This window comes from Lichenostomus cassidix, chromosome 1Aa, assembly GCF_008360975.1.
Source record: "Lichenostomus cassidix isolate B80296 chromosome 1Aa, HeHo_3.0, whole genome shotgun sequence".
In the NCBI taxonomy this organism is placed as follows: domain Eukaryota; kingdom Metazoa; phylum Chordata; class Aves; order Passeriformes; family Meliphagidae; genus Lichenostomus; species Lichenostomus cassidix.
In genome coordinates, this window is record NC_139480.1 from 49,992,049 (window position 1) to 50,005,342 (window position 13,294).

The 13,294-nt window shown below is 43.5% G+C and overlaps 1 protein-coding gene across 22 annotated transcripts in view; it reads left to right on the plus strand.

The window, feature by feature from the left end:
* Positions 1-13,294, plus strand: part of RBFOX2 (RNA binding fox-1 homolog 2) — a 170,461-nt gene that overhangs the window by 69,973 nt on the left and 87,194 nt on the right. Inside the window, exon 1 of one of the 22 annotated variants that reach the window (XM_085048891.1) lies at positions 4,737-4,823. The exons of the other annotated variants lie outside the window; for them this stretch is intronic. Within the exon in view, the coding sequence (XP_084905017.1) occupies positions 4,752-4,823 (72 nt within the window). The 5' untranslated portion in view covers positions 4,737-4,751. Of the gene's footprint in view, positions 1-4,736; positions 4,824-13,294 lie in introns of those variants that run through there. 22 annotated transcript variants of the gene reach the window in all.

The window sequence follows — 13,294 nt, forward strand, 5'->3', positions numbered from 1 at the left end:
TGAGGCAGAAAGTGATGTGAAGACTACTTCTTGCCTCTGAGCTGGCATAGTCTTAACATACCTCTTTCTGTTCTCCACCACAGCCTTGTACTTCTCCACTGAAACCACTGGAGAAGGGATACAGCAATAACTAGCACCTCTGCCTCCAGACGAGTAGTCCCTGGGGTCTCTCCCTACATTAAAGCATGACTTGCTGCTGTCACCATTCATTTAGCCTGTCTTGACTCTCCTCTTTCAGGGTAAACTGCATCATTTTTGCCAAACCTCAGCTTTGTGTGCTATTTCTGGATCTTTTCTGTACACTCAGCAAATGCACCAAACTCTTAACTGCAGCGCTTCTTGTATTTTGCTCTTGAATCTCTTTAGAGCTGCGTAGTTTGGGATTTCTATTTTTTTTTTTTTAATGGGAATGGGAAAAACCCCCAGGATTCATCATCTAAAGCTGAGCAGGTGGACCAGATTTTGAACTGAGGCCTGCAGAAATTAATGGACAGATGTAATTCTATCACAAAATTGTATTTGCAGATTTATGCTGAAAGTGTCATATTTTGTATATTGCCGTGCTAGAGCTGTTTCCAGATGACTTCCTGAGATTTATTTGGTGACCTGCTGTTGCGGCAGCTAAAGGTCCTGCCTGCATGATGTTCTCCAATTCCTCAGTTCCTGCCAATAATAGAGTCTCAAACCCAGCTATCACACATAGTCAGAGTTGCCTGTTTATGTCTCTCTTACTTTCATTCAATTAAGAGTTTTGATCAGTTTTTTTGACATGTTTTGCCTCTTGCTTACAGGGTGAGGGCAGCTGCTCTGCTGTTCTGGTTGCACCAAGCTGGGCCCAGAATGCTTTTGCTCCTGTGTCAGAACAGCAGAATGCTGTCCCAGAAAACCTTTCCCCCAAATTCTGCTTTTGTTTGTGTAGCTGGGAAGCCATACCACTCTAAAGTAGGGATAAATTTAAGCTCATACGAGCATAATTTATTGTGTGGCCACTCTCTAACTTGGAACAAGCACCTTATTCTATTTTAGTTTGTCACGTGGATGCAATTTGATAAGCTGGGAGGTGAGGTGGGGAGGAAAGTCCATACCAAAACCATCTCTGTTAGGAAGCAAGTGCTCAGCTAGATGAGTAAGACAGAGCCACACAGCCGAGTACTGAAATGCTCTGCAGTGGTTGATCATGTTCTCCCTTCACCCCAGGCAAAGGCGGGGTAAAACGTGTTGGCTCAAACCCTTGCTGAAGGTGGTTTATCCCATGAGCCGTTTGCTGGGATAGACTGGGAACGCATGTGGCATTTCCAGCAGCCCCACGTGGCCATTTGCTGGTGGGTCTGAGGTAATGGCAGAGCTGTACTTACACTACAGGGGAATCGTCACTGTGGTCCAGCCCTAGTTCGTGATTCATTCAATTAAAAATACTTGGTGAGAGTGTGTCTGATACTACCATCTGGTGACTTTTAATAATATTTATTCTTAGGAAGGTGGTTCTTTAATTAAGGAATTAACCTTAATTTTTGTAGGCTTAGCATAGATCTGAAGAAATGCTCAGACTTAAGCTGCTCTATTTCTAGAAGAGTCAAATCTTTCTTTTTCGGATCTCCCCGTTGTTTCCTTAAGGATCAGCTAATTGAACTGTTGTTGCTTGTTAAGTGAAAAACCAAGGGGGACTGTGAGAGACAGAATGGGCAAAGATTTTCTCTGACTGAGGTTCTGGAACAGCCTCTGAAGTGAAGGAGAACTACCTTCACTCTATTCTTTTTGCTTCCTCTTTGTCCACTGCCCCCAAAGGAATATAGAAAGGCAGTGTGGCTGTCATGTAATGTCTAAACTACCGAGAGAAAACTCCTTGTCTTCTTTGATGTTGAAATTCTGCATCTGGGCACCTTTTTGTTTCCCATGTAATGAGCAAAAAGCATTTTGATGGACGTGTAGCATTACCAAGATCAGTGCATATATAAGTGGTCCCAAAAGAAAGCTGCGATGCAATCACCTTCATTACCTAGTGTCTTAGCCCAAAAGTATACTTATTTGCTTCCTGAAGCAGTGCCAAGTATTTAGAGTTCTCCTTGAAAGGAGGTCCAGACCCAACACACAGATAATGTTTTTCTGGAAAACCTGTCTATACTTTCTTTTCCCCCTTTTAGACTGTGCCTTTGGTAATAACTCAGGCGATGGAGTCTCTCTGGTTTTAGAAGCTTCTTTTGGACTTGATGCGTTTTATATTCGAGTGTTCTGGAGTTGTCTCAAGACTGTATGATTAAAACCTGTTCTATAATGCATATAAAGCTATGGATTGGGGTAGAAAGAAAAGTTGAAGTTGTATCTTCTATATGCTGCTGATGTATCAAGACTACTGGCAGGTTTATTTTGCAACTTAATCACTAATATATTCTTGTGAGTTATTGTTCTGTTAAAGCTGACTTGCTGAGAGCCAGCTCGTTAGCATCACAAATAAAACCTCAGTTCTGGGAGCACAGTCTTTTGACAGGGGATTTTTCAAACTTCAGATGAGAGTGTTCATCCCTGCCTTGTATTTTTCCCTTGTAATGATTTCAGAGGTAGACTTTGGGCAATCTAAGTTTTGCCTGAATAACTCAAGTCCTTGTCCAGCAGCTGAAGCTGTGTGTGGGCAGGATCTGTAATTCCAGCTCAAGAAGACTCTGCCTGCAAAAATCTTAACTTCAGGATCGAGAGTGTTTGTCTCTCTTGACAGCCATGGCAGTGTAGGTTGGGTGTTCGAAGTGCCTGGTTTTTGGTTGAGGAAGATCCAGGCTTGTGATTTCATAAGTCCCCGTTGGTATATAGGTTTCTGGAGTTTGCTAATGTTACCATTCTACTGGATGGCTGTAAGAAAGTTCAGCAAAACAAAAAAAAAAGGCCAATTGTCCAGCAGACAGAGGACGTGCAATATATACAGAGGTCTTGCAGTCTGCTTTTTTTTAGCAGACTGAGTTCATATTATTGTTCTCCCTCCTTCTTCCATGTCTTTCCCTCAAGCAGAGTTTGTTGAGGCTTTGAAAATAAGCAATAGTTAAGAAGTAATTATTTTTAATTCTGACCTGTTCTCCTCTTATGTTGTGTATTAGTAATTGTTTTTTAAAACTGTGCTAGTTTTCCAGTCTAGACAAACCATTAATATTTAACAGCTACGTGTAGATGATGCAGTGAAGACCTAAAGGCAGTAACAGGATGCAGGTATCTGATGTCCACACTTTGGAGTGTGCATGGTGCCTGCTGTTAGGCTGCTTTAGATTGGTTTCAGGACTACAGAGCTTGGTTGGAGAGTGTTTAGAGTGGTAGTGGCACATGCAAACAAACTCGATCACTTAAATAAATTGTCTTGCAAATGGAGAGCATGTTGCAGAAAAAGATTGAAAAGGAAGATCTCCAGAACTTGGAGGAGAAAAGACATGACCAGGAGCTGTTTCAGAGCTCCGAGTTTATTAAATGCAATCTTTGGAATTTTTCTCTCTGGGTTTTTTTTTTTTGGGGTTTTTTTTTTTTTTCTGGGGGGGGTGTTCTGCAATTGTGAATTTTATCCATGCAAACCGGATGTGTTATGACTGAAGTTCCGCTGTCTGCCTGAGGTATTTCCTTGGCAGAAGCAGCAAGTATGATGAGGCAATCTTTGCTACATGTTTTTGCTGCTTTCTATAGCTTTGGGTTCCTTGGGCCTTTTGCCAGGGGGCTTTTCATTTCCTTGGATTCAAAGTGTATTTTTGGTAATTTCATTTGTGCTAATGTGTTTTTGGACTATTAATCCTAATGAACACGAGGAATCAGTAGCACTAACTAATCAGACAGGGTTCAGGCAAGTAATGGCTCCTATGGCTTTACCAACCCATTCAAATTCTTTCTTGCAATGTCCTTATTATGCTAATCCAACATACTCTGGTTTGCTGCTACTCCACATCCCCCAGAACTGCTGGTTTCCTTTCTGCTTTAATGCATCTAGTTCCTGATCCGCGACATTTGCCTGCTTAACATGTTTCACTTGCAGAGAAGGCTCTGGCTGGGTGCTGAGTTATTCACTCACCTGCATAGCTGATTCACCACCAAATCTTCCTGCTCTTGAGATCAGGACACCTATGTAAAACTGCCAGGTTTCTGAAACGTGAGAAAAATCCAGTTTCTACAGTCACCCGTGTGTTGTCATCTTTGCTTCTGCATGCCATTTCGGAATATTGAGCTTTCCTGTGCGTGCTCTGCTTACATTTGTGCCCTCCCTGCTTGAATCTCCAATGATTCTGGGGTCAAAATAACAACTAGACCATAAGTAATTTTTCTAGTCGTTGGTGATATTAAATCTGCGAAGGAAAAAAACCAAAACTATGCATCTCTTTGAAAAACATTATATCCATTCCAACCAAACAAGCAAAAAATCCCTGAAAATATAACCCTAGAGAGGAATGGGGATGGGGACTTTCCAGTTTAAATTCTCACCTGGAGTGAGCAAAAGCCACCTCTGTGCTCAGGACATGGGAGCTGCTTTGGTGCAAAATGAGAATCTCTTGCAGCTCTGTAGATGTAATCTTGGTGCTGTTTGTCTAACACTAGTATGAACTGGCTGAGCTGCTTGATCTATTTAGCTGCTATGGAAATCAGTACATACCCAGCCAGAAAATGCATCCTTGCTTGCTGGCATGTTTCCTACATTTACATCAGTCTTTAAAAAGCAGAGACATATTGTAAGCTGCTCATCAGATCCCTGATGACCCAGTTTAGCAGATGTAGTGATTGGCTAATTGTTAAAGATGCCATTTTTGGTGGGTGAGAGGAAGAGCATCAGCCAGGCTTCTAGCGATGAAGAGTTAGATTCAGCAGAGGTAAGAGCTCTTTAGTGGGAGTAACTAGATAAGGCTTGTATTAATTTGTCTGGAGAACAGAAAATTATGCAAAAGATTTATAAATGTAGTTCATAAAATGAAACTGTTGGTGTAATTCCTTATTAAAGATCAATGTGGGGTAATGACTATATATCATGGAAATATCTCAGATTCCATGCTGTATTGCTGTGTCCCCACAGTTCCACAGTTTTTAGCAATTAAAAAAAAATGTATTTGGTAAAATGTCTGGAAGTGCCATGGCTGCACTTCAAGCATCGTGAGACTATGGCTATATTATGTTCATATAGCTGTACTTGTAATTGTGACTTAGCATGCTTGCTATAAACAGTCTGAACAAAGCAGGCAAAGCAAAGCCCAGGGCTGTGGTCTTGGCATTTTCCAAAAATGTTCCTCTGCCTCCAGACATCAAAGGCAGCAGTGCATGTGAAGCAAAGTACTGAGTTTTGAGAACACAGGGAAAAACTTGTGTAATCTCCATGCCTGGTTTAGTACACAGAAAGGGGAAAATTAGGTAAATGCCGCTACAGTAGCGTGTAAAACAGTATCCCTAGAAAGGGTGATGGGTAGGTAGAAGCTAGAAAAAAACAAAATTAAATGTTATGAAAAGAATAATAAAGTTCAGCAGTGACTAGATGGGTGATGCTCTTAGTTGAGGGAGTTGGGAGCTGTGTGATTGATAAATGCACAAACATCAGGGTGGGTTTTTTTCCAGGCTGCTGGCATTAGAAATAACAAATAGAGGAACTAAAGCTACTGGTGCAGAACATGAAACTGGATATTATAGGGATAATATCAATCTGCAAGAATAGTAATCATGGCTTTAACATGCATTCAAGGTTATGTGTGGTTCAGATAGGGTAGATGTAAAAGGTGATAGGCTGTATTGTATGCAGTAGACTGTAAAGAAGAAAGCAGAGTAATACTGATAATGCAGGATCTGTTTCTGGTCAAATTGCTGTGGGGAAGAATGGTAAAAGAGGTCCCAGGGGAAGCACTGTGAGTCTGCTGTAATCCCTCATAGGATTGGATTCAGATAGAAACTTGAGGCTCGGAAATTATACAATTCCCAGTACCATTAGAGAGATAAATATTAGTATGAGAAACTTTAATTTCTCAGATACAGCTTGGAGAACAAATGCTGCTAATAATCATCAGGTCAAAAGATTTTATTATTGTAGCATCATTACCTGTTGTTGACACAGTTTGTGGATTAAAGGTGCTATGACTATTAGGGGAAAACAAGCTGTTTAGGAGCTTCCATCTCCCCACCTTTGGATGGGGTGATCATGATACAAGCTTTGATACATGAAGCAATATATTTAATGAAAACAGTACAGCCCTGAATGTAGAATGGTGTGGTTTTGGTTTGGTGGGCTTTTTTTGGTTGTTTGGTTGGGATTTCTTGTTTTGTTTGTTTTTAGAGGCACTTTGGATGCAAATTAATGATTGTATATGTAAAGGGGAAAAATAATCTTAAGAAGAAACTGCAACCTAACCTTACAAAAGCTGTTACGTGAAAAAAATAAGAGAATTTGCAAAAGAGAGTTTATCAGCAGAGATTGCTGTGCCTTTAAAGTCAGTAGGGATGAAATGAAAACTGCCAAAAATCAGGCTGAATTAAACCTTATAAATGTTGCTAAGGAAATGGATGACAGTTTCTCAAAATACAATTAGAGAGAAGGGAAGAGGTGGGGCCACTTAGTGTTGGGGATAGAGCAGTTAGTGAGGATACTCTTGTCACAGAATTGAATAAATTTTTGTTGTTTTAAATAGTGTTCGTCTTGGGAGAAAGAGTAGGATTGGTAACAGGCTTGAACCTACTGTAGAAGCAACCATACAGGACATTTTAGAGATCCTAGCTAGTGCAGGTAGGCTGGTCTGGGAAACAGGGTTGCCTGGGGAAGGGGGGTGCCTGTTCCCAAAAGTGAAAGAACTAGTTCATGCAGTTGCAGATCTGATACAAGTTTTAATCAATCAAATAGGAGTGCTGTCATATGTCTGGAGAACAGGAAGTAGAATAGGTCTACTGCTGGTGGGGAATTATCTGAGTAAATACAGACCTGCTGGCCCAACAGGCTGCATGCTGACACAGAAGGCTTGGATAATTAAAGGCTTGGATACAAATAAAAAAAATGTGATAAAAGGCAACACAAATCCATCAAAACTGGGTTGTGCCGTATCGGCCTGTCTGTTTTTAAGATAACCAACTTTCTTACCATTTTACTTAATGGATTGGCATCTCTTACTATAGACAGGTACTACAGCATCCAATGTGGTGCTACAGAGGAAAGTACTGATGAGACTAGAGAAGATGCAGTTTAGTGCTGGCATTGGGAAACAGAGCTAATGCTGTTCTGGGTGATGTCTTTAAAAATAAAGATGAGCACAGGCTGGATCAGGTGCAGGAACATGCTTCTAGATGTTGGGGAATAGCCAGCCTGTCATGTGACAGAAGACTGCAACAGCTGCTTGTTTGGATGGTTGGAGAGGAGATACATGGGGAAGGTTAATTGTAAGGGAAAGAGAAAATACGGCTAAGCCGTAGGACAGTACTGGCACAAGAACAAAGGAAAAACAGAAATTGCTCAGGAATAGCATTAAGCTGGAGAACACGGATCCCAGATATTCTAGAGCAGCCTTTTGGCTGGGGTAGTGTAGCTGTAAAACCCAGCTCTGATAAGTTTTATGAAAGTTAAGATGATGCCGTGTGATAGCAGTTGACCTGATTCTGTGTGTCAGGAGATCTGTTCTGGTCTTTATATCTCTGTAAATTTAAAACTATTCATATATGTAAGCATCTGCAGGAACAAGGCTATGATTTTATAACAGTTACCTAACTGGTGTTACTGGAAATGCATGGGCATAGTAGATTGTATGGTAATGTAGTTGGACTATTATCTCAAAACAGAATTACGGAGTGCAGCGCCATCTTATACTTGACTAATATTTGTTGCAAGTCAGTGTGCAGTAGTAAACCAGCCCTTGTGGCCAGTCTTGCAGGAAATTCAGTGGTTTATTATTGGTCAGTGAAGTCCTGCTGTATCTATCTTGGCACATATGAGTTTAAAACTAGCTTTTGTCATTTAGTTGTGTGAGGGACACAGGAAGTGTGATGCTTTGTTACCAAAGTACCACCTGAGTATATTAATCCTGGTTAAGGCTGCGTCCATGTTTAAGATTGCATCAAAAACCTTAAAGTGTGGCAGTTTTATTGGATCTGTAGTTAAAACAGCAGAGGAACTTAAGTGGTGCTCCCCCTCCTTGTTTTTGTTTTGCCCATTTGATGGGTATTTATAGATAGGAAGATATCTGCACTAGGATTTGGAAATGTGTTATTCCCCTGAGGCCTGGTTGGAAATGACAAGAATTGGATTGTGAAATAAATGTAAGGTTTTTAACTTAGTTAGGGATTTGGTTTTAAAACCTGGGGCAGTCATGTGAAGTAGCAAAAACAGGCTGTGGAAAAGACTTGGGTTTGTATAAATTAATGCCTTTTCATAAAATGATTTTATTGGAGATACTAAATTGCTTGAGTGCATGGTAATGAGCTGTGCAAAAGAATGAAGGGCAGGCACCTTTTGAACGTGCAGTCACAGAAAGGAGAAGGACATAAAAAAGTATGGGTCGTTCAGAGGAAACCAGATTCTATCTGTGCCCCCAGGCAGGGCATGCAGGGAGTGCTGAGAGGTAGCCAAAAAGCCCTCTGGTGAGGAGGTGGGGGCATAATGGTGAGCTCCAGAAAGCTGTTTTGATTCTGGGACAAAATAAATTGGCCAAGGGCAGAATGAGATGGAAGTTCATTTTGGAAGCCTCATCCTTTTTCACTGGTAAAGAGACCTAGAAGCATAACTGGTTTCCCATTTATGGACAGTTAATTTCTCTGTCTGTGCAAATCTTCACGCAGACACAATGGCTATAGAAACTTTTATTTATTTCTTTATTTTAAATGTAGAAAATGTCATGCTTTATACTCCCCAAATTGGTCATGCTGCTTTTGTATGGAAGGAGTGGCTCTAGGAAAGAGGATGAGAGTGGGTGACAGCTGCTATAAACACTCACCCAGCTCATAGCTGTCCTTTCCCGAGGTGTCTCAGAAAGAAAGGGCAGTGGGAGCAGAGGAGGAGCCAAGAGCTGTTCTGCTGGGCTGAGTGGGTCGCAGGGCTGCGGATTAGGCACCCCTTACCTGAATTACAAAAGTCTGCACATGCAAATTGTGCTAGATAATGATCCACATATTTAACCTCTTGAAGAAAAGTAAATCTCAAGTTTAACTCTTTCTAAGGGGGAGGAAATTAAGAGTAATGATGGAAAGGCAGCTGCCCCAGAGCTAGGCTGAGGGAGCTGTTTAGTGGTGCACAGCAGCACTACAGCAAAGTTAAAGACTAGAAATGCAAAAAACCCCTGACTTTATGCATTTAAAATGGTGTGTGGGGGGGAAATTTGGCTAGCCCTTCTTGGGTTTGATCACTGTAGCATGTTTATTTTTGAAACCTCGGAGGGAGGGGTTTTATCCCTGCTATCCTTTGGAGGAAGGTGGGAATCTTGTGGGCTTGGGCTGTTAACTCTTTGAGTGCCCAGGTTTGGGCCAGTGTCAACCTGGTGTGTTTTTTTTGGGTTTTTTTTTTTTTTTTTGTAGTGATGGGTGAAACCGCACACAGTTTGTTCTGGGAGGTCAGGCCCCCTAGGTGCACCCCCTGGCCATGGTGTATCTTTTGGGAATCAGCAGTGGGCTCTCGGATGTCTGGTAACGCGGCCGGCATGCGGGGCTGCTGGGGTGAGCCTGCTGGCCAAGCAGCTCCCCATCTGTCCCCGTCGGTCAGGGAGCAGATTCCTCCCTGGGAATGAGGAGGATGGGCTTCCTAAAATGGGCACAACAACTGGCCCTGCCCAGCCTTGCCCCCTTTCTCCCTGCTGCTCACCGTCCCCTGTGACAGAGTTAATCCCCCTCTCCACCCCCGGTTTGACTGGAACAGCTGAGGGGGACAACCCAGCGGCCCAAGGCTGGGGCAGTGGGGGCCATTCCAGGGTTCAGCTCGCCCCTGCAGCCCTGGTTCCGGCAGCTGTCCCTGCTTGCCTCAGCTGGGGAGGGAGGGAGAAGTGTTAAACGATATGGGCACACACTCCTTGTGAAAGAGATCCCTTCAGTTCGAGATATCAGTGTGGCTTCTCCCCTCTCCCTCCCTCCTTCCCTGACACCAAAGGGTTTTACTATGCTAATCCCAGCACCTGTCCCTGCAGAGGACAGCAAGAAGGGTATGGTGGTGGGGGAGGAACAGTCCCATATGTTTTTCCCTGTCCTGGATTGGGAGTGTTCCCTCTGACGCACCTAGAGCCCAGAATATATGCTCTTTTCAGATCCTAAATGCTGTTTGCTTCCTCCCATCCCTGGCAGCAGTGGCTGTGAAAATCCCGTGTCCCCCTCTTCCTGGCAGTTGCTCTGTTTGCTGCCCGGGAATCGCAGGACACTCCTCAGTCAAGGCTTGCAGGGCCGTTTTCAGCAGAGGATTTCTAATTTTAGGAGCCTCTGCCGCCTATGGTTGAGCGCTGCCTTGCTGGATCCCAGAAGAGAGGGGCTGAGCTGTGCCGAGCCAGGCAGCTCCTTTTTATTTTCAGCTGAGCTAGTGTCAACCTGAGTGGCCCCAGAGGCCCGAGCCAAGCACTGCGCAGGGCTGCCAGAGTCCTTCCCACAAGGCTGAAAGACGGAGACTCGGATTTGAAGCTTCCAGTCCTGTGTCCATTTGGCCTTTAGCTGGAGGATCTTTGGCTATGTATGGTGTGTATTGTATGGATTACCAATACCCAGTTGTCCAGGTAAGCAAAAGGACAGTGGTGACTTTGAAGAGTTTTGGTCTTTGCTCTGTGTGTTCGTTGGACAAAATTGGAGCTTATGTGCTGGCTTTGTAGAAGGACACTGCTTCCAAGCTGGGTTTCTTGTGTCCCAGGACTCTGCCCAGAGACTCTGCAGCGGGCTTTGAAGCTCCAGCCCCTGAGCAGTACCATTTGAGACTTTTTAACTCCCAGGATTCCTCCTGTTTGAGACTTCTGTATTTTGGTTCGCATTTTTGGCCTTTTTCTTTTGCTTGTTTGTTTGCAGGGGGGTTTGAACTGACAGCAATGTACACTATTGTGTTTCTTCGTGTCTTACTGCTTTGTGGAGGCACGTGTGACTTGTACGTGTGACTGCAGCCTGTCCCATGGGGATGCTGAGCCACCCAGAGCAGCTCCTCACCTATTCTCCTCCCCTCTCCTCTGAAACCACCCACAAAACCTCCAACAAAACCTTGTTTGTCATCTTTTTGGTTTTGGAGGTCCGGAGAGGATGTGTAGGGCAAAAGGAATGGGTGGGTTTGAGAGCAGCGCTCGGGGCTGGGCGAAGCCTGTATTGCAGCCTCTGCTGGGGGAGGGGGCTATATTTGGAGCACACGTGAGATTTGCTGGCCCAGTGTGTGGAGTTTTGGAGAAGACAGACGCTGTGTGGGTCAGGCTCAAATACTTTTGGAGCCAAGTGAAAGATGATGTTCTCTGGGCAGTCCTTGGCTATTCAATGTCAGCACTCCATGTCCTTACAGGCACCGAGTTGATCCAGAAAATGTGAAACGTAGACTAGCGGTTCAAGATTATCTAGGGTGAGATACATCAGATAGCCACTAAACAGTATTTTGTTAGGTTACCTTGTATCAGGGATTTTATTACTCACAAGAATAGAATCCACCAGCAGAAGTGTGTCTTTTGGTTGTTAAGATTTGTTCCTGATAAATTGGTTCTTTGCACTTGAAACTCTTTTTTTTCTTCCCTCTGGCCTTGGTCCAGCTGGCAGGTTTGCTCCATCTAAACTTGAGCCAGCACAGAAATGCAGGTAATGGGATGTTAAAATTGAAGGCTGTGCTTGCTTTCCACCCTTAGCGGCAAAGGGTGGAAAATATAATAAAAAAAAAAAAAAGGAAATCAAATAATGAAACTTCCTGAAAGCAGAGTATTTGTGGCCTCCTCTTTCTACTTTCTATCAGTGTTAAACTGACCCAAGCATGTAATAGTGTACATGCTGACTACTTAGTCAAACTAGAGGTTAGTTCTTCATCAGTGTGATTTCACCGGCCTTGGCCTGCTGTGTAAACATCCTTCTCCAGTTTCTTTTCCATTAGGATTTGAACGATAGGAGCTAACCAGAAGCCATCATGTACTTCTGTGTGAACACAGAAGAGAATATAAAAGTGTCACAGATGTGCTTAGGTAGGAGCAATGAGCTTTGCCTGGCATGATGAGGATGATCAGCTGTGCTCTGGCACTGCAGAGACAGACTAGTTAAATTTGCCTGTAGTTATTTCAAAATGCTACTTCTGCAGAACAGTGATGAAGTTTTGATGCATATGTGCCCGTGATGCATGAGAAACCATAAGAACTCATGAGTATTGGCATCTAGAGCTGTTCTGAATACATTGCTTTTTGAATAAATGCAGTAAGTAGGAAGGGGTGATCTCGTGGCTCTGAGCTATGTGTTCTCCAGGCTTCCAGCCTTCAGCTCTGCTCGTGCTTCTCTGTTCTTTTCAGCAGCAAGATCTGCAGTTTGGGTTTTGGTTTTGCTTAGTAGAGGGTGGCAAACTGTGTTGGTACGTTCAGGAGAGGTTCCTTGATTCTCACGTAGGAGAAGCTAAGCGGAGGTCCACCAGACTTACTCTGCATGGCCATGAGACAACATCTGAACCCCCATCCTGCAGTGATGAAAGATGAGTTGCACAGATTCACCAGTTAATTCTCTAGCCCTGGTGTTAATCCTGGGCTCCAGTAGAACCCAAGACAGCAAAGATCTCAAGTGTTGCCACGTCTGGTCATGTTTTGCATGATATTTTTTAACCTTTTGAAACTCTGTGTCATATATTCATTTCAGCTGGTTATGCAGCAGTGGGAGCTCTTGCAAACCTGGCTTTCTTATTGCCTGAGCACATCCACTGAAAATTGGGTCTTTTCTCTTGCTCAGCAGGAGCAAAGGTGGATATATTCCAAACATGGGGGAGGAGATGCTTTCTGGCCTACAATGGAGATGAAAGAGGGAGACCAGCAGTACATTGCACTGGAAGGGAATTCCCACTCTGCTGGCACATGAGCAAAGCAGATGTACCAACTGGGTGGTGGGAGGCAGTGCAAGGGAAGGTTCAGTGCATGGTTGGGAACCTCTTTTTCCTTAGAAGACTTTCTGATGACAGTTGTTTCTAGAGGTTCCTCAGGTGAAGGCCAAAATGGAGTAGAAATGCTGCTATTCTGGTTAACACTGGTGGGATGATGTCCTGGAGGTCTACAGCCCTAGATCTGGGACAGGAAGATGTTACCTCATGACACAGATGAGACTGAACACAGCAGTTAAAGTACTTAAGTGGAGAGAATAAGGAGATTATCCTGAGTGATTTGCAGAGGTTTGATGAATGAGATGCACAATGCTGAAACCTGGTGCTTTG